This window comes from Calidris pugnax, unplaced genomic scaffold, assembly GCF_001431845.1.
Source record: "Calidris pugnax isolate Ruff unplaced genomic scaffold, ASM143184v1 scaffold25, whole genome shotgun sequence".
NCBI classification, from domain to species: domain Eukaryota; kingdom Metazoa; phylum Chordata; class Aves; order Charadriiformes; family Scolopacidae; genus Calidris; species Calidris pugnax.
Window position 1 is genome coordinate 606,013 of NW_015090805.1, and position 25,216 is coordinate 631,228.

Genomic DNA, 25,216 nt, shown 5'->3' on the forward strand with positions numbered 1-25,216 from the left:
TGGAATGCACATATGAACATATATAGAAAAGGATTTTTCCTATGTTGCAACTACAAGAACTGTAAGATGAGTATCAGTAACAGGATAAACAAACTCTATACGCAGCAGTTTTCTAAAATCATGGATATTCATTGGTCTTTAGACCAAGTATCACTTCGGCTGAAAATTATCTAGTAGAAAAATCTGCGTTCTAAACGTGTCCAGTGTAAAATTTTAAAATTGTTCTCAACAATCCAATTGTTTTAAAATACTTTATAAGCTTTTGAATTTTCTTTGGTGTTTTGGGAGAAGCTTTGCAGCTTTTGGGAGGCAGTGGGAAAAAGAACAGTAAGCATCTTCATTCTTCTCTCTTTCATAGATAACTTCTGCCTTCCACAGGTCCTTTATTTTTCAGGATGACAGAATACTCATGGATATATTCGAATGACTGCCCATGAAAACATAACATTATCTTATTTAAATAAATGTTACATGCATGCATACACACATGATTTTCAGTTGTATCTCTATGTGAGAAGAAATCATATGGAAGACTGGAATCTATTTTCTGTCTATGTGCTTCTAGGCTCTTCTTATCTGTTCTAGAGTAGCATTAACCAAAAGTCATCACTACGTGAAGACTCAGCAGTAGTATGTATTCAATGTGATACTTCCCTCCATCCAACTCATTGTAAATAAATGCCTACATCAAAGTGTTTGCTGACTTAGGAAGCACTCAATGCCTGAATAGGTACAGATATTAGACATCTTATTTCTAGAGGTAAGCTTTCTTATCAGCCAGTTTTGAGGCATGTTGGTAGTCTGGAATTTTAAAATTTCTAATTTTGCTGATTTTTCCTGTGGATAAACAGAGCTTCAGTCTTAGTCTTCAGGTGTTGTCAATTTGATATCATTCACAAGCACTAAAGATAAATTTTGACTTACCTTTGATAATTTACTTTCTATGACTCTTTCCATATTATTCCAGACAATAGGGCTATGCTTTCCACAAGAAGAAGAGTATATACAGAGACCCAATCAGATTTTGTCATCCCTAAGGCAGGGGACTGATGACCAAGATATCAGAAGGAAGTCTTTCAACAGCAGTAGTATCTGAACGATGTATAAGGAAACAACTGGAACAAATAATTTTTAGGAAAAAAATGTGAGGTACTAATAAACATCACCATCTGACCTCTCACAATAGTGTAATAAGAAATATGTTCATCAATTAAGGAGTTTCTAGAAGAGTAGGATGTCCAGAATAATGTGGAAGGAATCAAAGGATCACACACAACAGATCAGATAGATCAATACTTTACTACTTTTAATTCCTTTCCACATTACTCCAGACAATAGAGATGTTTAAAGCAGGTGTACAGAGGAGATGACTAGATTTAAAAAAAAAAAAAAAAAAAAGGGCAATTCAGCTTCAGCACAGAAGACTGTCTGAAGAAAATGTATTTTAAAAGATGCATCAGCCGATAACTGGACAACTGGATATCAGTGTCCAGAAAATGAACAAAGCAAAGATCACACATCAACCAGACAAATTATAATAATCGATTCAATGGCCTTTTCAGCCATAAAACTATGATGGAGGAAGTAAATCTAAATTGACTTTAAAACATGTTAACCCCCTGTAAGCACTCTCAAATCAACCCAGATGTGAAGTGGAATTTGTGAGAGACAGTGAACCACAGCTATATCTTTAAAATAAATTTTTAAACAAACAAGGTAAAAATTTTGAAGAGGCTCACATTTTTTTCATGTTATAGGGAAAAAAATTAAAAAATCATTAAATACTGCTCTTGCTTTGCAGAGGAAAGTAACGCTACAATTTAAGTGAAAGAAGAATACTAGTGTAGGACCTCAGCTGACACGTATTTACCTCTCCATGAAAAGCAAAAGAAAGATTTGCTGTATCATTCACACACTAATGATGAAAAGGAAAAAAAGTCTATGCAGTGTAAAAAAACAACATTTCAAAAATATGTTTATTAAACTGGGTTTTATACAACCACTAAGAAGATCCAGTTTGGTGAAATACTGGAACAGGTTGCCAAAAGAGCTGGTAGATGCCCTATCCTTGGAAACATTCAAGGCTGGATGGGGCTATCAGCAACCTGATCTAGTTAAAGATGTCCCTTTTCATTACAGGGGGGGTGGACTTGATGACCTTTAAGGGTCCCAGCCAGCCCAAACTATTCTATGATCTTTTTTACATTGATGGGAAGAAAACAAAAATAAGGAACTTAAAGGACAAGTCCTGCCTCCCCTCCCCCTTCCTGCCCAGTTCCATATTATTTGCTTGGAAGTTTGTGGTAATGCCTTCCTTTGCTATTTTTGTGGTAAGTCTAAAAGACTAGCTCATGAAGAACCAAGAACACTTGATCTTTATGTGCTGCAGTTGTATTAAGAACATATTAAGATGTTTTCCAGTAAGATGATGGCAGTTTTGTTTGGATACCAGAAGATAGTATAGGATTCTGAAGCAATTTAGGGGAGCTAATAATACATAAAAATCAGTACTGGACTGGATAAGCATCACGGTACCTGTGACATTTTGCTGCTAAAGGTAGAAAGTGAAAAGCCATAGATAAGACTTTACGGTTAGAATAGAACCTCATACCATTTAGGTCTATACAGTTATCTTAATTTGCTGAAACCGGGAGAAAATACGTAGATTAAGTGGTGGAAAGAGCACTTGTGGACTCAATGGCTTTTGTTCCTTCAGACTTTTATACCATATACTAGCTAAAAATCCCCAAGATTTAGCACCCAAGATATCCGATGTCACATTTATTTAAGAAAATATTGTGACAATTCATTATGAAAGAAAAATTGTCTAAGGAAGAAGACAGAGATCGTAGTGTGAGACTACTCTTATTACATCACTGACTTCCTAGAGGTTCCACTACTCCTGTTATGTCATAACCATGCAAATATGGACTGTTTCCTGTCTACATCCTGCTCCATAAAAGAGTTCACTTATAAATTATGATGATCTGTAACTACTGTGTATACTGCCAGAATTTCCTCTTAAAGTACTTACTTCAATTCTATAAATGAATACACTTAGCAAAATTTTCCACTTCTGATTGTAAGAACTGCAAGAAGAGATCTTCAGAGACTGGTAGCTCATTAAAACAATTTCCAGTAACTCAGACGGTGTACATGCTTCTTATTCACTGCATTTCAACTTATGGGCAAACGTAAGTGGAATAAAATACTGGAACAAAAAGTATTTCCTTTTTTTTTTGGGGGGTACATATTTTATTATAATTAAACTTTCATAAAAATAAACTCCACTGGGTCGTAAGCTGAGAAAATATAGTCGTATTTCTAAATTGTATTCCACAGACATTTTAACTAATGACATCTAGTCATTATCATGACTCCCTCACACTTCTGTTCAGTAACCCTCTATCTGCTTGAAAGAACACTGTAGTTTTAATCCTTCTAAACAACACAAGTCTATCTTTGGACTTACACCTAAAGATTGGAACTGGTCTACTTTCAATACCTGGGACATAGCTTAACCTTATTACAAAAATCCCATCCCCCCCCAAACCAACTTACGTACACTGGAAAAAAGATGTATTTTGTTAAGTTAAAACAAAAATGGTTTAGTCCCAAAGAAAGCAGCAGCTGTGCCCTGGACAGCAGGCTTAGAAGATGTTGAGGGAGAAAATACCCTTCTATTTGTGTTCTCCTGGGCTACATACAATCTGGTCTTGTCAGGCACTGGTGTACCATTGTAAAAAGGTAAATAAAATGGCACAAATGCAAATGCATGAAAGCAAGAAAAAAAAATTGGACCATTGGTAACCATTGAATGTTTCAGATATAGCAACTGCTATTTTAAGAGACAAACACTATCACAATGGCTGGGGTTTTATGCAAGATTAAGGGAAGAGTTCTATCAGCTGAACTTTACTACAGTTACCTTACTTTCAACATTGACATGCTTTTTCTAAGGGAAATCTGTCCTTTTCTGGTTTAAAAGATAAACTACTCCAAGTAACATAAAATAAGGAAGAATAAAAAAATTCTGCTCTTGAACACCATGGTCATCTACATAGGGATGTACACTAGTAATGAATATATTGTGGTAATGCACATTACCTAGATACAGAAAGATATATTAAGTATTGCACTTGCTGCAAGTTTAAGTGAGTATGTCTTCAGTATTGTAAAAATTTTAAGGTGTGCTGAGCACTGAAATGGGTTAGAAGCACAGGGGGTTTTAGGGTCAGTAAGAGAACTTTAATGCCACAATAGCTTTTATGTAATAGAGAATTTATTTTTTGATGTATTAACCACCAAATACAGGAAAGGGAAATAATTGACCATGTTAAGCTAAACCAATGTTTTTCACTACAACTTAGAATAACAATGTGAGACTGAACAGCTTGGTTTTTATACTGCTCACTTTATAGAGAGAGTTTCTATTTCATTTAGGATAAAATTGAGAAATAAGTGCCTGTAGTTCATTATTATTACAAAACAAAACCTATCCATAGAGCATATGGATAACTTATTTAAAATTACTTATATGTAAATAAACAATTTTTTACAAGAAGTTTATAGCCCAGTTCAAACAGACAGTATTATTAGCTTTCATAGAACAACATATGGGGTGATACTGTAAAGTTGAAGAAATAAAATCTTGCTAGTGCTGTGTAGAGGGCTGTCTAGTAATATGTCTTCAGGTACAGCTCTGGAAGGGAAAAGAACTGCTGTATAACAGATGTAGTTTGTGCTATAAAGACTGGAATGGAAGATGAGAAGAAAGAGATAAGGAGTCTGTTAAGGACAAAGCTTGAAACAAGTAGTAAAACTGAGATCTTCCATGATATATAGATGAAGTGCAATTACTCTGGGTATCCCTGAAAGCAAGAGGAATTTGAAGCTGAAAGTGACAACTGCTATCAAAAAGGCTTCAAATTGGAAACAACAATTGAGAGTGAGGGGAAAAAAAAAGAAAGCAGACTGATACCGCACCAGCTGAGATGGATGAGGCAAAAAATACAGATACAGAGAAATACTATACTGATGAATCTTAAGAAAGGAGCTTCTATAAGTACTGCAAACAGAACCAGAAAGGAATGAAAACATTTTCACATAGAAAAGGGAAGACTAGAGCAGCACTGGTAACTGCATGCAGGCTGAGCATATGAATGATGAGTGGGATCGCAGAACAGTGAATGGTAACAGAAAAGGAAGGACATGACAAATTTTGGGAAAAATGGAGGATTTTTTTCCAAGTTGAACTTGAGGTTTCTTGTGAGACAGCTAGTAGTCTGAAAGAAAGTACACTGTATCATACACTGTATCTGACTACGTCCAGAAGAGTAGCTGAAACACAAGCAATGGAGAAAGTTGCTCAGTGAGAATATAAAGAAGAAAACTGAGAGAATTCTAAACAAAAGTGTAGGAACTATCACTAAAAAAAAGCTAGTGGCTGAGGTACAGAAAATTCGAAAACCAGAGGAAAAGCTAAGGAAGGAGTGACATTTTTATTAAGGAAACAACAGTAGCTTAACTGAAAGGACATTTTTTTGAATAAATGTATCTAGGTCTCTAGGTAATAAGATACCAGGAAGTTTCCAGGGTATTAGCAATATCCGGAAAGAGAATGGAAGCTGTTGGTATGCTTATATTGGGTTTTATTTTCAAGAGCATATAAAAGCCACATTGATGACCTTTAAGTAGTTAGATTAGGAAAGCTGAGTTTTGAAGCAGCATGGTATGGAGAGGAAGTTACTTGCTTTGAAGAAAAAAAAAGTATGTAAAACTAACAAAATCTTTTGTGGTGGTCTCCTACTCTGGCAATGAAAGCATCAGAAAATCGATTGGGTCTTCATCTGTGCAGGCTGATTAAAGCATAACCCTATTGTCTGGAACAATATGGAAGGCAGCTAGAGGAAATAAAATCCACAGAAAACAAAACACAGTCAAAAAATATACATACGTATCAAGATATTGATGTCTTATGCAATAATTACAATGAAATATTAAAACACAGAGAAGAGTTTTAATCAGTGAAAACTAGTAAGATTTTGCTATTAAAGCATAGCATTCTGACAGATATTGCCTAAGAAATGTAGGGAAGCACTGAGGATGTTGTAGTCAGTCCTTACTCAATTGCTTTGACATATATTTCAATTCTGGCAGCATGTTTATTTGATTTGCTTTGCCAAGCATGGACGAATAGTGCCAGATTGTATTAAAATAGAAAATTCTTCGCTTTTTTCCAATTTTATTTTGATCAAACCAGTGTAAGCTCCTGTTGAGTAACATTTAGAGGGATTTAATACTCATATATGTACACACAGCAACGTTATTACCAATTTATATTAACTGTGTGCATTTATAACGTTAACTAAGTCTTTAGTAAAGGTTATTTTTGAGCTCTTGTTTTGCAGGCCAGGCTGTGGCAGAAGAACAGGACCCTGCAGCACAACATACATAATATTATGTAACTTTGAATGAAAATTTCTTACCTCCAGCAACTAGTCCAGACTCTCCTAACTGAATTGCTACCCCAAAGCCACCAAGCTTTACTGGGGCTGAATTCTCTTTTGAGGCAAGCAGAACACAGTGTGGCTGAAAAGACAAAAACGCAGACAAATTATTATATTATTTCCATTTTAGAATTTGTTTTCATAAATTTAAAAACAGAAGCTAGAATTTTTCAGGTTTTTTTGAAATAATTTCTTAGTTTCAGGTATTTTTTTTTTTTTCTGGCATGAACTTGGCTTCTCTGTCAACTGTCCCAGACCCAGCAAAATCCTTTCAGGACTTACCAGAACTCGCAAGGATCATAAACTGAAATAATAATAAAAAATTCACCCTTAAGCCTTACACTGTTTAAATTCTCCAGCAGAAGCATCCTGTCTATGCTACACTTTGTGGGATCTTATCCTTCACACAGAGAACATAAAACACTATTTTGAGCCTTAATCACAGAATTCACTGATCACTTTCCAACTGCAGAAAAGAAAAGAAACATCTCTGTGACATTTCTAATAAATACTCCAGTGAGGGGGGGAATTGTTTAGGTTTCTAAACTGGATTCCAAGCACAGCCATCCACACCTTTGATTTTCCATGGTCTTGCAACTAATAGGAGTGAAATATAACATATAAAAATGGAATACTATTACACAGTAATTTGGATGGATACTGACTAGTGTAGGAGGAAGCAACATACAGACAAAATCTATTAGAACACAATTTGGTATTTATACTGCATTTAGTATAGAACAACTGCATTTACTCAAAGCCCCCCTTTACAGTCAACCATAGGAAGAATGTCAAATTTGTATACTGCTTCTTGAAAATACATTAGTGCTTAAATTACGAAACTAGGAACTCAAAATCATGCAAAGCAGCTACAGCAAACTCAATCTGACTACCTGTAAAGTCATAATCTGTAACCACCTATGTCTCCCTTTAAAAAGTCTCAATTGTATGACAACAAGCATCTTCAAGTAAGAATGTATAGCCTCTTTACAATTCTAACTGAAATCTGCAGAATCCCATAAAAGCTTGATTCTTAAACAGATGATATATTAAGAAAGCTAACATGGAAATTCTAATTTCAAATGCTAAGGAGAATACTAAGCCAAGCTGATGTTCTTGAGATGATCATTACATTTAGGCTACCTTATACCAGGACTTCTAGAATCCATTCTTAATTTGCAATTTATGAACGTAATTTTCAATCCCTTGCATCCTATTTAAAATAGTATTACCAGGTGGTATTATCTCTGCATATTGTATTTCACTTCTGCCTTATTGAAATTGTTAAGATGCACACTTTGGGCGCTTTCACATTCTCTCATTGCTGTCATGTCGAGTGAAAAAGATCAACCTCAAATTTCTAATCCTAGGCAAGGAAGAAGGTAGATGGCAGAGCTAAACCAACATAACTAAACATACCCTTTCACTGTGGTGTTGATTTCTCTTTACCCTACATTTGAAAGAGTGATACTAATTCCATGACAGTATTAAAAAGAAGACAGGCTGTACCAATGTGTCATCCAAAAAGGAAGCCACTGACACTGCTCCAGAAACAAAGTTTCTGAGAAAAAAATCCAAATCTCCAATTCAGTGCAAAGCTTAGAGAAAACCTCATTATAGAGCATCTCCAAGAAATGCCCAAATTATCAGCAAAATTGATCTTTGCAGTACACAGTTTTGCTAGTTAAAAATATCTTTCAGAAAAACAGTTGCAACATTAGTTAAACTTCCTCTTGTTACTAATTGTACTGTGTCAGCTGATTCTCATCACTTTCATAGAGAAGCTGGTGCTTTAGCTTTCTAGCAAGAGGACTTGCATGTTACTCCTCCCTGTCTTCACCAGCGGCTTTTGAAAATCAGCAGAAGCTCCTGACATATAAATGGTAAGTGGCTTCTTTTATATTTAAGCTATAATAAACCAAATTTTATTACAATTTCTCTTAACTGCAAAGGTACTACTGACCTTCAAACCCTTTCTTAATTAAATATGCCTGTGTTTAAGCACGCTGCTTGCTTACAGATGACAATGCTTATGATAGCTAAAAGTTATGTTTCTAATGTATCTGCAGTGTAATGAATTTTTCTCTCTCATTGACCTAAAACTTGTTACTACTTATGCAAGTCATGATGTCAAGTATTTTTATAGAAAAGCAACATAAACAAGAAATTATAGTAGTAGATAGGTTTCAAGCTATATTAGAAAGCATCATAGCATCATTTTTTTTGAAACAAACCTTTAAAATTTCTTCTTGCCCTGACAATATGAATGCAAAATATGAAACCAGAAATATTTTTAAAACCGCTAACTTAAAATAGAAATTAAATGCAATTTTAAGATCCAACATGCAGGATGTTAAAATATTTTAGATTGTCCTATCAACAATTCAGATTCTGTATGTACATTAGGCCTTATTAAGAATTTTACCTAAAATGCTGCCATTTTCACTGCTGTAGCTATATTACACATTTAAATGTACGTTTGCATTTTTAACACCCAGCACGCAACTTTTGTCATTGTTTTTTTCTTGTGAATGTTGTTAGCACTACGTTCTGAGTACCAAAACCAATGTTTTCCCATTTAAAAAAAATAAAATCTAAATAAACTTATTTATGGAAACTTTTATCGCTATGGCATACAAAACAAATCAAGGAGAAAAGTTGTATCATTACTAATCAGTCTTAAGCATCTCTCTAAACAGCTCATTGTGATTCTACTCTCCTAACCACACACTTTTTTTCCTTTTTCTTCTTTGGCCAAAGCTCTTTTATCTTACAGATTGTACCTTCCTGGTCAAAAATAAGGCTAGCAGAATTAAACACTTTGACATAAAAACAAGAAAAACAACAAGAACAAGGAAGATGTGAAAAAAATCTGTTATTGCATTAATGTAGTTCCCAGCTAATAATAGTTTCTTTGCATAATATTGATTTTTGAACAGTTGAGGAAAAAATACTTACATTTACATGCCAATATAAAATATTAAAAACAAGCTACTGTAATAGTACTGACTCGTAACAGATAACATAGCCAAATAAATATGAATTGACAATTGCTTTTCTAATTGAGAACTTGTGACTTGTGTGCAAGAGATCCTGGTTATTTATTTAAAAGTAATACTGATGAGTTTAGAATTGTTTTGATATATTTCTATGTATTTTGTATCAGCACCAAGAATACTTAACTTAGCTATGCCTACCCTCTTTTGCAACTTAATTAAAAGGTTTTCTGTCAGAAAGTCTAATCCTAACATCAGAACTTACAAAAAAGTATTTGTACTTCTAAAGCAAAAAAATTAAATTTCTAAGATTTGCAGCAAAACCTAATAGTTGATTTTTAAAACAATACAAGGCATTAATAAATATGTAATTATAAAAATAGTTATCTGCATGAGTGCATCTGTTCTCGCCTACTTCACGTGAAGAAAAACAGGGAACCAATGAGTCTAGACTTACATTGTATCATGGCATCCGGCCAAAAGTCCTTCTTCTAGTCAGCTACACCAATACTTTGGTGCATTTACGTTTTTTTGTTACTGCCTCTTAAGTTTATTTCACATAAGACTGTATGCAATAAAGCAAAAACATGAAAGAATGATCCCATGGCAATCTAACTCTTAAAATTTCTTTTTGCATCCCTACAGAACAGCTAAAAAATCCTCACAAATGATGGCTGCAGCTTCAGCTGATGTCCAGACCAATCTGCCATACACAGAAGCCTTCTGGAGTAACCAAACTAGCTCAGCCATAAATGCCTCGGAAACTCAAAACAACGTCAGTTGCTCAGATGACAAGTCACTGTCACTTGCTTTAATAGTTTTTTACTCCATTATCTTTGTCATTGGATTGGTTGGAAATATTATAGCCCTGTTTACTTTCCTGTGCATTCATCAGAAAAGGAATTCTATCCAAGTTTACTTGCTAAATGTCGCCATTGCAGACCTTCTTCTGATCTTCTGTCTTCCCTTCCGAATATTCTACCATGTTACAGGACACTGGAAGTTTGGACCCATTTTCTGCAAGATTGTAGGAACTCTATTTTATATGAACATGTATATTAGTATAGTACTGTTGGGACTAATTAGTCTAGATCGTTATATAAAAATAACTAAGTCTGTGAAGCGTCCTAAAATGTTAACTACTACACGAAGTATACATATTTGTTTCATAGTGTGGGCAATTGCGCTAACAGGATTGATAGTAGTAGTTGCACCATCTTTCTTTAAGAGTCAGAACAGCAATTCTACTAGGTGCTTTCATTACCGAACTAAACAGAATGCAAAGACAGAAGCAATTTTAAATTATATTATTGTAGTAATTTTTTGGATAGTTTTTTTTCTTTTGATACTTTCATATATTAAAATTGCCAAGAACCTTCTGAAAATTTCAAAGAAAAGAGCAAATTTTCCCAATGCAGGAAAATACACCCAGACAGCAAGGAATTCCTTCATTGTACTCATTATTTTCACCACCTGTTTCGTTCCTTACCATGTGTTCCGGTTTGCCTACATTACATCACAGTTACAAAATCCATCTTGTTATTGGGAGAAAATCATTCACAAATGCAACGAGGTGATGCTCATATTTTCATCATTTAACAGCTGTTTAGACCCAGTTATGTATTTCCTAATGTCCAGAAGTGTCCGTAAGACTGTATTCCAACTTATTTGCAGAAAACTCCATGGAGATTCAGGCCTAGCTACGGAAAGCACTTCAGAAATAAAACTTGGACAATATACACAAGAGCGATTATCTACTACTACTGCCCACTCAAGTTCTGTGAAGAAGAAGTCTCTGATTTGATTGTTTAAATGAATGGACACTGGCTTCTTTTGTCATTCCAGGATATCAATTTAAGATGTACCAAACGCAATACTGTACAGCTACTAATCCTGCCTCTTTCTGCCTGTTAAAAAATGAGAAGTCTCACTTCCGTTTCTGAAAATGAGAAGTAACTTTTCAGAAGTATTTCACTCTCGTTTATCCAAGAAAACAAAATAGGAAGTTCCAGACATCATCTGCTGAACTAAACTAGAACACTAACTCTTTAAGGAAATTTCCACAAGGTGGTTTGAACCTGTATAAGGAATCTTGTATATAGACGTTAATATTAGCAACTTGTGTATATAAATAATAGATGGATTTTGCAAAATGTAAATTGTGTCCTATTCAAAAGAGCTATTAAAACCATTACAGATTTTATGTATTTTTCTCTTTCAACATGTTTCAAAGATATCAGCATTTTAACTACATTTATAGAAGTATTTTTTCCAAGAAAATATTTGAGATTTTAGCAACAAGGGGGTTAAAAATGAGGTGAAAAATACAACTGCCACTAATTCAGTTACAATTACAGAAGATACACTTTGTTTTATTAAACAACAAAATGATACTATTAAAGCCTCCTAAACCCCTTAATATATTTTCAACCTTTTAATGAATGCCAAGGTCGAACACCTGAGAAAAACTAAGCAATGGCTTTGGAAAATTAGAAATTAAAGGAAATGACATATGGATACTTGCAGTTACCTAAGATTGCCTTGAAACTCTGACAAATTTGGTGACCGCAGCTGCAGCAAGTAGTTCAACAAGGAAAATAAACTCACAGATCTAAATACACAGTGCAGAATAGAAAAATTAGTTTTCATGAACACCTAATTTATCAGCTCTGATCTTTGCTCAGGCTCAGTCACTGGTCTACTTACAGATTTCCAAAGTCACACATTTCAGCTGCACGCTTCCTCCCAGTCACAGACCTTCTCTTTTCATGTGACTAAAATAATCTTGATAATTGCTGATGCTATGTAAATAGCAATGTAACAGCAATGTCCCATAGATAAAACTATATTCTCAGATGAAAAACCAAACAGTTTTATGTATTTAGGCACAAACAAAAATTTCAAACCGTAATGTTGTTTAAAAAAAGGGGGGCTGAAGGTGGGGGTTGTTAGACTCAAATATGAGTAAGGATGCAGTTATGCCAAGAACAACTTAAATGTCTGGCATGACTGGCCAGAAAGGTGAACGAAGTAGACTCAAGCTGTTGAGCTCCATAATACTGCTCAAGTAAGCTGCCATAAAGATGTTGGGTTTAATACATCTACCAATAAATTTTTGGATGGATCATGTGAATTTTATGCCAAATTTGTATCAATCTGTGGATTTTTACTAATTCTGTACAATAGTCTGGTTTTCTAGAAGCTGCTTATAAAATTCCTATTGAGCAAAGCAAACATAACACTTCACCTCTGCTAGATACAAACTTCATTTAATTTTTATATGATTTTACTTCAGTTTTGGGGAAACTCGGTGTAAATATGTTAAACAAATTACAGTGACTAGTCAGTATATTTATTTTTTTATTATTTTTATCAAAAAAGGATGGGGTTCCTTAATATTCAAGAGAGAGATTCCTACAAACGTAGTTTTCATAAAAGTATGATGGTAACTCCATTTTTTCCTTAAACATTTCAGCATTCAAGTAAGATATTTTTCATAATAATTTCTGATTGATTCTTACAATAACTGCATTATATTTTTTCATGATCTTTTACTTATCATCTTGTCATCCTATTATATGTACACTGAAGCAAGAACTATCTTGGCTCTGTATTTGTATAAGGCAAGGAATAGCATACTGCTTGTCCTCTGCAATTCTCCTATGCATTATAGTAGTTCTACATAGTTACATCAGCTCTGGAAAATCTAGGAGTTTATAAACCATCATTCCACAAGATATATACACTATCTCATCATTCTTTCTTTGCCTATATTTATTCTACCGTGAGCAGTTGCTTGACGATACTGATCACCAGCCAGGGGAGTGGGAGGGAGCATGGGGATGGACGGGAAACACGGGACAGGACAGACATAAACAGCATGGTAAGGCTTGAAAAAATTTTGGATTCTAAAATTCTTTTGAAGAAAGTGTTTCATTTAAACCAGAATTCTCATTTACAAGGATTCACGGATACTGCACGATTGCAAAAATAGACTCAGATCTCTTCAGCAGATCAAGTGATAGTACCGGGCTTCAACGCTACAAATGAAGTTGACTTTTAAAGCCAAAGGCAAAAATAGAAATGTGTTCCACGTGACAAAAACCAGAGCACCTTAGCATTCTGGGCATACTTGTAGTAAATTATGTAATGTTTACGTGGTTTCTGTAACGCTATTCTGTAAGCAACTAAATATATAAAAGAACAACAGGAAAACAGTCTTGCAGAACAAGTTCAAGATTCTGGTCTTCATGTGAATAGTATTACATGGGCTTTTTTGGCTTTAATAATTTTAACAGTGAAATCTAGTCAGTACTTCCTTCAAGAGGAATGCCTTAAACACCCATACCTATTTGCATTCATCAGATGTGTTATATGTGACAGCCATTCTTTACAGACTGCAGAGGAGTACCAAGGAAGCCATGCACAATATCAACAGACAGGGTTACAGAAAAAAACATTTTGGAAGAAATATCGAAGATTAACACTTTCCCAAGACTACATGCTACACATTAAAATGTTTCAAAAGCATCTCAATACCGGATAATCTATTGCTTAAACCAGCCTCTGTACACAAGCAGCAAATATGGCCTAAATCTTTTAAAAAGATTTCAGGAGCTACAGTCTAATGTTCGTATTAGGCAAATCCACAGCACCTATAAAGACAAAATTAGGCAAGCTTGGGTGCATAAGGTACCATAGGCAAAAGTGAATAGATTTGTTTGAGGAAAGCCATGTACCAGAATATTAATAACAAAGGAGTTCTCCGGAAGAGCTGTGAGGCATTGGGATAAAGGTGATAACAGTGTGCTTTGACTTCAGCAAGGTCACTTACTGCTCCAAGAAATGCTCTAAGAAACCCTAGAATGTTAGTTGTTAATTCTTGCTTTTGAATTGGTTAAAAATCAGAAAGAAAGCTTAAAAATACAGTCTTTTTTCTTCATTATATTCCCCAAGAATCTGCAAGCAGATACATTTACGAACATGTTTAACAATCCAGAATGAGCGAGAGTAAGAAGATGACAAAATTTTCAAACAACACACAATTATTCAGAGTAGTCAAACCTAAAAAACCCTGAGAAGTCATCATTGTTTTATTGTATAATTTGGATGACATAGATTCTATACAGATTACATTAAATAAATCAACTCTTCAGCTCTGAAATGAGTATCTGAAATGAAGCCCAAGTCTGTAACAGCAGGTATGGCACAGAAGAGGGGAACAGGTAGGACTACATGACCTTTGTAGGAATGTATATCTGAAAGCAAGCCCAAGTCTGTAACAGCAGACAGGTATGACTATATGACAGGGAACAGGTATGACTATATGACCTTTGTAGGAATGTGACATTAAGAGAGTATCTGAAATGAAGCCCAAGTCTGTAACAGCAGGTATGGCACAGAAGAGGGGAACAGGTAGGACTACATGACCTTTGTAGGAATGTGACATTAAGAGAGTAGCAGTTAGATCAAAAAAATAACGCCAAAAAGCAACCAGACAAGTGAAAATATTAAGGATCTCCACAACTATGTAAATCAGCGTTTCAAGATGTTATATGCCAGATGTATCAACTGGCTCAGAAAAGGATCTGAAACTAGACAGCACTGTCATGTAGGAAACAATTACTACTGACCAAAAACCGAAAGCAGGTATCTCTACTATTTTAAAAAAATATTTAGTCCTTACATACTTTTTTCTGCAATCAACTTTCCTAAACTTGATTGCAAAATGCCAGGCTCTGCAAACCAGTATTACTGAAGAGCAAACAATCCTGAAGCATCTTGGGAGGTCTGCTGAAAGCTACACTGTGACATGTCAAATGATCATATAATTAGCCACTTTAATAGTGTCTTTTACTTCTCATCTTAGCCTTGCTTCCAAAGGGCCAACTATAGCAACTAGTTTAGTCTTCAGCTGAATTTCAAGATGAAAATAATTATATTTATTGTTCTTTCTGTAAGTAGAGGCTAACTCAATGCACACCTCCACATAACCTGCATGAAACTCATTTTCCTTCTTTATTAAAATCTACAACAAATCCTCAAATTTCAGGTGGTATACCAGTATGCCATCTCTTTTTTACTATGTATAAAGAAGCACACATTCTTCATTAGAATAAATACTAGTTACAAAATGCATGCTGGCTAGTTACTTCTATACCTTTTAGAATCCACAAATACATGAAGATCTACACAAGTCATACATATGTTTCTTAAAATGAACAGAAAACATAAGCCAAGAAACAAAACTGTTTGCCAGCTTTTTATAACTTGAATTACAAACATATCAAAGTGTACTTAGTTTGAGTATGCAGCTGTACTGGGATAGAGTTAAATGCCTTCACAGTAGCTCGTATGGGACTGTGTTCAGGGCTTGTCATGAAAGCAGTGTTGATAACAGAGAGATGTTTTAGTTATCACAAAACAGTCCTTGCATGGCATCAAGGCCTTTTCTGATCCTCACACCGCCCCACCAGGGAGTAGGCTGGGGGTGCACAAGCTGCACAACTGACCAAAGGGATAAGCCACACCACAGGACCTTGTGCTCAGCAATAAAAGCCAGGAAGGAATTCTGCCATGGCTGCCCTTTCTCAGGAACTAGCAGGGCATCAGTCAGCTGGTGGTGAGCAACTGTTTGGTTCTTTCGCATCACTTGTTTTTCTTGGGTTTGTTTTTCTTGGGTTTGTTTTTCTTTTCTTTTTCTTCATGAAACCCTCTTTATCTCAAACCATGAGTTTTCTCACTTTAACCCTACCCTACCAGTTCTCCCCCCACAGCCCACTGAAGGGGAAGTAAGCGAGTGGCTGTGTGGGGCTTAGCTGCCTACTGGGATTAAACCACACTACCACTTTTTGACACCCAACATGGGGCTCAAAGGGTTCGAGATAACGAGAGATGTGACCAGAGCACGTTAGAGGGAGCAGCAGAAGCAGCAGCCTGTTCTGCAGCAGAGCAGCCACAAGAACAGGAGGGAACCCTACCCTACCAGTTCTCCCCCCACAGCCCACTGAAGGGGAAGTAAGCGAGTGGCTGTGTGGGGCTTAGCTGCCTACTGGGATTAAACCACACTACCACTTTTTGACACCCAACATGGGGCTCAAAGGGTTCGAGATAACGAGAGATGTGACCAGAGCACGTTAGAGGGAGCAGCAGAAGCAGCAGCCTGTTCTGCAGCAGAGCAGCCACAAGAACAGGAGGGGGAAGAGACAGAAATCATAAACAAGTTTTTGCACTTGTACCCTTTTAACACTCCTGTGGGGAGTGAGCAAGTGGCTCTATAGGGCTTACCTGCCTACCAGGGTTAAACCACAACATCAGCTTTCATTTTCACACTGAAATTAACTGCAATTATGGTTTAAACCTGCAAATTGGTATTTTTCATGACAAGTATAAATTGCTTTGATAACACAACATGGAAAAAATTTAATTGAGCAATTTCCCTCACAATATCAGATAACAAAATCATAAAAGAGGAATGCGACTTACATCACTGATAAACAAGTGAGAATCATATTTTTCCTGGAATAGGAAAATTCACGTATGGATGCTTTAGTCTAATGGTCTCTAAAAGCACAGGATCAGGGTGGAGAGGAAGGAGTTGTGCTACACAATACAAATAAAGCATACAGAGAAAAGAACATGTTCCACCAATCCAAAACATATTTTCAATGTATTCTCTGTAGCACTGGGAACCTTCTGCCAGCCTTTCTTCCCTTATACATAATTCCAAGTACTGAGGGCTCTGTGGAATCCAAGAGAATGGAGAAGGTGCTACAAAGCTGTCACTTTTCACTGCTGTAGAGTGAATAGGTAGGAAAAATCCTTGCACAGAATTTGTTCCTAGACACTATGACAGCGAGAATAACTGGGAGGAAGGGATAAAGCTGGAAAAAGCCTTAACACTCAAACCATGCAGAATGGAAAATGTAGAAATAAGAACATGAATGGCAGAGAAATGTCTAATTGTGCATCATAGCACTGCAAAGTCAGAAACAAAATGAGGATAAAAAAACCCTAGGGTTTACTTATAAACCCATGTTTTAAGAAGCTGAATCAGTAATTTAAAACACACCACAATAATATATTCTGGTACATGCTACCGTCAAAACTTACCTTTCTTTTGTCTGTAAATGTGAGTCCTTAAATAGTAAATTCCCTTAAGTCTGCACACCGACATGGACATAGGATGGAGTGAACCCTCAACAAGTTTGCTGACAACACCAAGCTGTGTTAAGCAGTCAACATGTTGGAGGGAAGGGATGCCACCCAGAGGGACCTGGACAAGCTTGAGAGGTGGGCCCATGCAAACCTCATGAAGTTCAACAAGGCCAAGTGCAAGGTCCTTCACCTGGGTCATGGCAAGCCCAGGCACAAATACAGCTTGGGTGGGGAATGGCTGGAGAGCAGCCCTGAGGAGAAGGACTGCGGGGTGTTGGGTGATGAGAAGCTCAACATGAGCCAGCAAGGTGAGCTGGCAGCACAGAAAGTCAACTGTATCCTGAGTTGCATCAAAAGCAGCGTGGCCAGCAGGTCGAGTGAGGAGATTCTCCTCTTCTACTCTGCTCTGGTGAGACCCCACCTGGAGTACTGCATCCAGCTCCGGAGCCCCCAGTACAAGGACATGGACCTGTTGGTGGGAGTCCAGAGAAGGGCTGGAGCGCCTTTCCAGTGAAGACAGGCTAAGAGAATTGGGGTTGTTCAGCCTGGAGAAGAGAAGGCTCCAGGGAGACCTTATAGTGGTCTTTCAGTACTTGAAGGGAGCCTACAGGAGAGATGGGGAGGGACTCTATCGGGGAGTGTAGCGATAGGATGAGGGGGAACAGTTTTAAACTGGAAGAGGGGAGATTTAGATTTGATATGAGGAAGAAATTCTAAGCTGTGAGGGTGGTGAGGCACTGGGACAGGTTGCCCAGAGAAGTTGTGGATGCCCCACCACTGTTCAAGACCAGGCTGGATGGATGAGGCTTTGAGCAACCTGATCTAGTGGGAGGTGTCCCTGCCCATGGCAGGGTGGTTGGAACTAAGGTGGTCTTTGAGGTCCCTGCCAATCCAAACCTTTCTATGACTCCATGATAAAAGACTGTGCTTTAGAAAGAAAAATATATTGCTATTCCTTCCACAAAAATGGGGTACAGAAATGTTCTTTACCAGCAAGGAAGTCCCCAGGTTGCAGTCAGCAGAATCTACCTTTTAAGTATTAGTTTTGCTTTTACTGCTGTGTTTTAGGTCTTTATTTTTGCTTTATTCTGCGTTTTTGCAGAAGTTAAGAAGAACCTGGGAAAGCCAAAAAGATGTTATAAGCAAACATATTTAACTTGAAAAAACACAAATTATAGTATGGTGCAGAAAAACAGAGAGAAAGCTTCCTATTTTACTGTTATGCTCAACAGAGTTTTCACATTAAACACTAATTTCTGAAGTTAGAAGTAAAAATCATCACGACAAATACACAGGCAGTGGTGTGGGTTTTTTTTAAAGCAAATACAGTTAGAGAGACCTTTGGGAGCTGCACAAGAATGTCATTAGGGAAAAAATATAAAGTATTTAGCATTAAAGACCTGAAGCATAAAAACGTTGGAAGATTACTTTATTAGTACTGTCAACTTCAAGCTAAGTTTTCTGGCCTGAAAGACGTTGTTTGGCTCGTGTTTTGTCTATGTAAAACAACAACCTGGAGCCTGTGAAATGCTTAACTTGGCATGTTTTATGACAACCAAAGAATTGAAACTATGAGTGCAATATATCCCCATTTCTCTATCCCTAATGATGCCACAGAGTTATATTGCATACACTTGTAATTCATCAAACAACATAAGAAGTTTCATTCATGGCCTACTTTGCTGAACCACAAGAACAGTCCTAAAACTGGTAAAAATAAATCACAACTGAGCAGCAAACACAAACCCAGCTCAAACCTGCCAAATATTTTATCTTCATTGATTCAGCATAGTGCTTGGCTCAACTTGAGTAGACTTAAACATGAGCTCAGATGATTTTGCTTTGATAAGCATTTCTTACAATATTAAATATATATATTGACTATACCAAAAATTCTCACTATATCAAGTCAGGAGAAGATCTGCGTGCACATTGGGTCACCCTGCATGGAAAATGGACAAGCAGGCAGAGAGGAACCATGGTGCTCTGCAACAACTCTCCTGATGCAGGTTTCCAACTGAAAGTGGTTATTGTGTAGTACATCTGTCTTAAGAATTTATGCAGTCAAAAAAACCCCTCTCAATTTTCATGCTGAAGGAAAAAAGATCCTCAACAAAACTAAGCACCAAATGTCAAAGTTCTATGCAAGCTACTTGACAAATGTGGTTTTTAGAAACAAAATATGGATTGTACTTGTGTAATGGCCAGTGCATCTTAGAGGTTTATTTCGGTATTAAATGCCATTGAGTAGATCAAATTTGAAGTATGTGAAATTAAATCTCAAGTTTAAGGCTGCTGCATGTTTGGTGCCTGTTATATGCTTATTCAGTATGATTTGTCCTCAGCATCCATTGAAGACATACCCAGGGCCGCACACTTTTCTGTGCCCTACCCTCAGCAGTTGCCTTCCGTTCCTCAAGATGCAGAGACTGAGCTAACCAAGCTGCTGCCTCCTTCCGTCCTACAGGGGGTAACTGCTGCCAAGATGTCATATACTCCATTGTACAGCCAGAACAGGCAGTTCTCCCTTTGGTTTGTGACAGGCTCAAGGAGATCTGAGGCTGACTGGGCTGTCCTTCTCTCATCTCAAGCAGTCAGAGAGGAGAGGAAGGGTCCAGGCAGCCTGCAAGTGGGTCACTCTCTCATATATGATTATACTGCCTAACAAACTAGGCTACAAACGGTTAACCAAAATACCTTTCACCACTGGGAATTACCCGGGTTTTGCGCTTTGGGACCACAAAATAAGTTGTCTGCATAAAATGGCAAAATGCAGTGTAACCATTCTATGATTCTACAATATGCTGCTTACTGACATATAAAATCCAGTAATAAATTAGAAAGTGATCATGGTTTAAGAGTACAGAAAATACATATAATTGAGGTGATGAATGCACATGAAGAACTGAAGAGCGAATTGCATATACGATGCACTTGTACTATTCGAATATCATCAAATATGCCATTTTTAAGTTAGGTGAATAGAAATAATCCACTAAAAGAATAACGGAGGTGCTTACTACAGCTTGGAACTAACTGTAACTGTATTTATTTATTTATAATATCCCATTCCTTTGTTATTTACCTCACTAATCAGTTTCAAAATGAAATCTGGTAGACTGTAATTTACTATCATAAACTATTATCATATAATAATTCTGAAGAAAACATAGAATTATCGCTTCCTACAACAAGAGTTATGGTCACTGAATTATAAATAATACAGGCTACAGTTGAAAACCAACTAAATAATAATAATTTAAAAAAATCCTGCTAACTGGAATTGCTCACACCGTTTTTTGGCATGTCTCCTCTTAGCAATTTTCAGGATACGCATTCTTGTCTCTAAACCTGGATAGAACACCACAGTAACAAGGACTTCCAAGACTACTTAGAGACTATTAAATATTTAAATATTAAATAATACAACATTCTTTCTGTTAGAACAGTTTTAATCATAACAATACACTCAGAAGTGGAAAAAAATAAAAACAAAGTATAACTAAATCTAATAGGAACAAGAATTAAAGTCCACACAAACTAATTAGAGCATTTCAAACTAATAACTAATACTCCACAGCAAGTTTCCCTCACTTAAATTTAATGCTGAGATCACCTACGTAGTCTAAATAGGATGACAGCATATATGTCCATCATTTTAGTAAAATAAAAATAAAAATTAATGAGATTGAACAATAAAATTGATAGTAGGCCATTTAGGTTGATTCTCACTGTGTATGTTTGAACATAAAGCAAAACTAACAAAACAAGAACCTTACTAAAATTGCGGAAGTTTTTATATGGTACCTCCTCTGTTCTCATAAAGGAACTTATTTATAGCTGTTAAAAAGCCGTATCTGACAACCACAGATGTATCAGGACAGAAGTGAAGTCAAAGGTCTCAAACTCTAGAGAGCTAAAAAGAGTTTGACTGATCTGTGATCAAACCTTTTTGTGGAGGAGGGAAATTGTCCTGTGCACACTTCTGGATGATTTGTATGAAGTGCTTTATTTCTTGGACAAAGAGTCAGTTTTCCCCAGGTGATGCCTAGAAGGCATCAGCTGTAAATGGCTTCCACATAATCCATCACCTGACTAGACATACGGGATGTGTTCATTTGGTCACTCATATGAGGGTGGACATGGATGCAGCATTATTGCGTGTGGGCTTCAGGAATAGAGTCAGCTTTGTGATAGCTCTTGCAGCTGAGGAACAGTTAAATGTCATTGTAAATCCAAATTTTTCATGAATAAAATAGCAACTTTTTTTTTCTTCAGCCTGAAAAGTGGGCAGTCCTTCAGAGAATGACAGTAACAATCCCTCCACCCCCAAAAAGAGGAAAGCACTATATAAAGGATTGCAAGGTGTTTCTGTGCCATACCTACATGACCAAAGGACTGTTACAGTCACTCTTCCACACTATTTAATTCTTTTTATTTCTCTAATGGAGCTGCACCCTGACCTAATTTCAAAGGTTTTTTTGCACAGATATCATCACGCCTGAACTTTAAATGCCTAGCTGCTTTTTGTCACTGTAAAAGAAAAGTGTACATTCTGAAAAACTACTTATGTCAGAGAGATACTGTTCTTAACTGTACTTTCCAGATTCAATTATCAGCCTTTTCATTGCAGCAGTAGAGATAAAAAGGACATCAGACAGAAAAATTTCCTCTCTGCAAAGGAAGGTGCCTGCAGCTTGCATAGGTAAGCTTAAAACTACTACTTCTTTGTTTCACCTGACAAAATTTTGGGCATTGACACAAAAATGATCATTAGACTACTAAAGGACTGAATCCAACAATTTCTTTGTGAATTTAACTCATTGTAATAAAATAATTTAATACAATTTTGGTCAACAATTCATATGGGACTTAGTGTATGTTAAAATGCAACAGCTATAAAAATTAATTTAATTTGTGAGCTGTCAAACATGGCCTACAGCATAATTTTAAAATATGATGTTTACAAATTTTTTGCTCTCTAACCAACTTGGTGTCTGGGCTTTTTATCACAGCTACAGAGAATCCTTTCGGATATCCAAGTTCATTTGCTGACAGCTTTTTAAAGAAAAATTATTCTGTAAGTTTGAAATATGTTAATTTTTTCCATATAATTTTATATGGAAAAAAAGCTAACAAGGATACATTTCACTAAAGCAGTATCCATACAACAACAAAATCTCTCTTCACTACAGGTTAGTAAGATTAAATGCCAGTTTTTATATGCTGTCACCGTACAGACCTTTGCTTTCTTCTTTTCAGTCCGGAAACTGAGAGAAGATTGAAAACTGAACTTGGAAAATACATGTATTGCAGTTTTCAACAACCTTTTCATATGTTAAAAAATACAGACTGGACATATGCAATACGTACATCTAAGATAAGAGCTCTTAACAAAGCAATATTAAATACAGACATCAGCGCAAAATAAATGCATCTAGCCAGATTTCTGCATCATGCAGAGTTTAATTTGTACTTAAATGGAGGTACATGATATGCCTCTGTATTTCTGCAATTAAAGTAACACTTTGCACTTATTTTGCTTATTTAACTTAAAATAGTTTAGAAGTGGTTTCCAAAGTAAGTTACAGATCTTCCAGAAAATTGAGAAATAAACCAAGACCACACAAGCTATTGTCCGACCCTAGCTTGAACCTTCTGTTTCCTCATTTATGTTACTAGGTTCTATGCATGTAAATAATCTTTGGGGTTTAACATCAGCCAATCTTTCTTCACGAATTATCAGTGGAAGAGAACACCCAAACAGCAACCTCAGACAAACTCAAGATGATAAAGAGGACAAAAAGCAGTTAGTAACATTGAAAACCAGGAATGGTTAAAATAAGAGAAAAGAAAAAAAAAAAAGATGCTAGATGCAAATTACAGAAGAATAATTTTTTTAATTGTGTTTCAGCTCTGAACATTCATTCAAGAAATAACGGCATAAATGCAAAATTCAACATGTCATCTTCAGCCATCGTTAGCTACTTCTGTAGCTCTACCAGTCATCTACTCTTTGCTATTCCCTGCAGGAAGTTTTGGAAATATTCTTGCTGCCTGGATATTTTTAAAGCAAGCACCCACAAAAAGAACACAGTACATCTACCTGGGAAACCTTGTCGCTGCAAATTTATGTGTATGTAGCACAATGCCTTTTCTGGCTGTCTATTTTGCAAGAGGGTACCAATGGACTTATGTCTCCACAGAATGCAAAATAACAAATCACCTTGGGACTCTCAACATGCACGTCAGTATGTATGTTACGATTATAATTTTATGTTCAACTGCTATAAATCAGTATGCAACACTGAAGAAAACCAGTGACACACAATACTCTCAAGCAATCAATGAAAATTTTTACAGATGTGTACTTAAAAAGTTTCGTCAGCCGAAATTTGCTAAACAGTTGTCTACCATTATATGGCTTACTGTGCTTTGCATAACGGTAATAGCTATTATATATAATGCCAAGGAAGAGATTGAGAAAGACTCCAAGTGCTACAGCATCGGAGCAGAAGCTAATGAAACTACTGCAGGGATTGCAGCTTTTGTTGGCACTGCATGCTTTTTTCTATCTTTTACGACAGTTTTGTTGTCATACTATTGTCTTACCAAACATCTGAGTAAAATACAAAAAACCACCTGTATTGGAGAAAAACATCTCATTTACAGTACAGTGAAAAGAAACATTCTTGTCATCCAGATGATATTAACTGTCTGCTTTCTTCCATATCATATTTTTAGGCCAATTTTTTATGTACTGCTTACAGATAGATACTGCCTGAGGTTAAACTATCTAGTGGAAATAAAAAACTTCCTTACTTGTCTTGCCGCTGCAAAGAGTAGTTTAGATCCAATTATAATCCTTATGCTAGATAAAACATTTAAGAAAAGTCTGTATGGCCTGTTTACAAAATCCACACCAGAAAACCACCAATGCAAAGCTGATATTTTCACTGAAGAGACTTCAAAAATGTGAAGGAATACGGAAAGATTTTAGCACAATATAAGTAACAGAAAACTCATTTTAACTACCTATAACAAGACTTCGATATGAAATGGTAAATGTTTAAATAAAATTATAACATATTACTTGTATATTTTTTTTCAAATTGCTTTGCTTGCTACATCAACATTAGCCATAATAAATCCAATGTGTATATCCAAATGAATCCAACCAATTTATACAGTGAACTGTGTAACACCCCTTTATCCATGCAATATAAAAGATATTTTACGTTTGACCTATGAACAGTATTTTCTACCTAAATAATCAAGGAAGAAGGCAGAAAGTAGGCTGATGTTGAGAACCCAGATCCCTTTTCTCACCGATGAAAGTCCCAGGTTTTGGACACGGGTTTCCTTCGTAAAACAGGTTGAACAGATGTTTTCTCTGGAATGGCTGAACCATGTATCAAAGGCTTAAGGAAGCAGGCAGAGCGCTACAAATGACATTCAAGATTAAATGTGTTTTGTTTTTCCAGGCATATTTGGTTAGAAGGTTGATTACTTTTTTCTTTCCTTTTTTTTTTTTTTTTTTAATGGGGAATGCAT

At 36.1% G+C, this 25,216-nt stretch overlaps 3 protein-coding genes across 18 annotated transcripts in view; 2 read left to right on the top strand and 1 right to left on the bottom strand.

Annotated features, from left to right (window-relative positions):
• The window catches only part of CASK (calcium/calmodulin-dependent serine protein kinase (MAGUK family)), a 186,898-nt gene that overhangs the window by 95,634 nt on the left and 66,048 nt on the right, over positions 1–25,216 (bottom strand). For 15 of the 16 annotated variants that reach the window (XM_014938109.1, XM_014938108.1, XM_014938104.1 and 12 more), the window contains exon 6: positions 6,489–6,591. In XM_014938109.1, coding sequence (XP_014793595.1) covers positions 6,489–6,591 — 103 coding nt within the window. Of the gene's footprint in view, positions 1–924; positions 1,073–6,488; positions 6,592–25,216 lie in introns of those variants that run through there. The other variant, XM_014938120.1, reaches the window with a different exon arrangement.
• Positions 8,290–11,708, top strand: GPR34 (G protein-coupled receptor 34). Its single transcript, XM_014938121.1, has 2 exons — positions 8,290–8,392; positions 10,151–11,708. The coding sequence occupies exon 2, from the start codon at positions 10,173–10,175 to the stop codon at positions 11,307–11,309; it is 1,137 nt and encodes a 378-aa protein (XP_014793607.1). The 5' UTR covers positions 8,290–8,392; positions 10,151–10,172; the 3' UTR covers positions 11,310–11,708.
• Positions 22,065–24,860, top strand: GPR82 (G protein-coupled receptor 82). The gene is made up of 2 exons (XM_014938122.1): positions 22,065–22,367; positions 23,577–24,860. Exon 2 carries the CDS (start codon positions 23,610–23,612, stop codon positions 24,639–24,641), a length of 1,032 nt encoding a protein of 343 aa, XP_014793608.1. The 5' UTR covers positions 22,065–22,367; positions 23,577–23,609; the 3' UTR covers positions 24,642–24,860.

What these genes read in the sequence shown, in the direction of transcription:
- GPR82 (XM_014938122.1), top strand. Translation starts at nt 23,610, where the DNA reads ATGCAAAATTCAACATGTCATCTTCAGCCATCGTTAGCTACTTCTGTA.
- GPR34 (XM_014938121.1), top strand. Translation starts at nt 10,173, where the DNA reads ATGATGGCTGCAGCTTCAGCTGATGTCCAGACCAATCTGCCATACACA.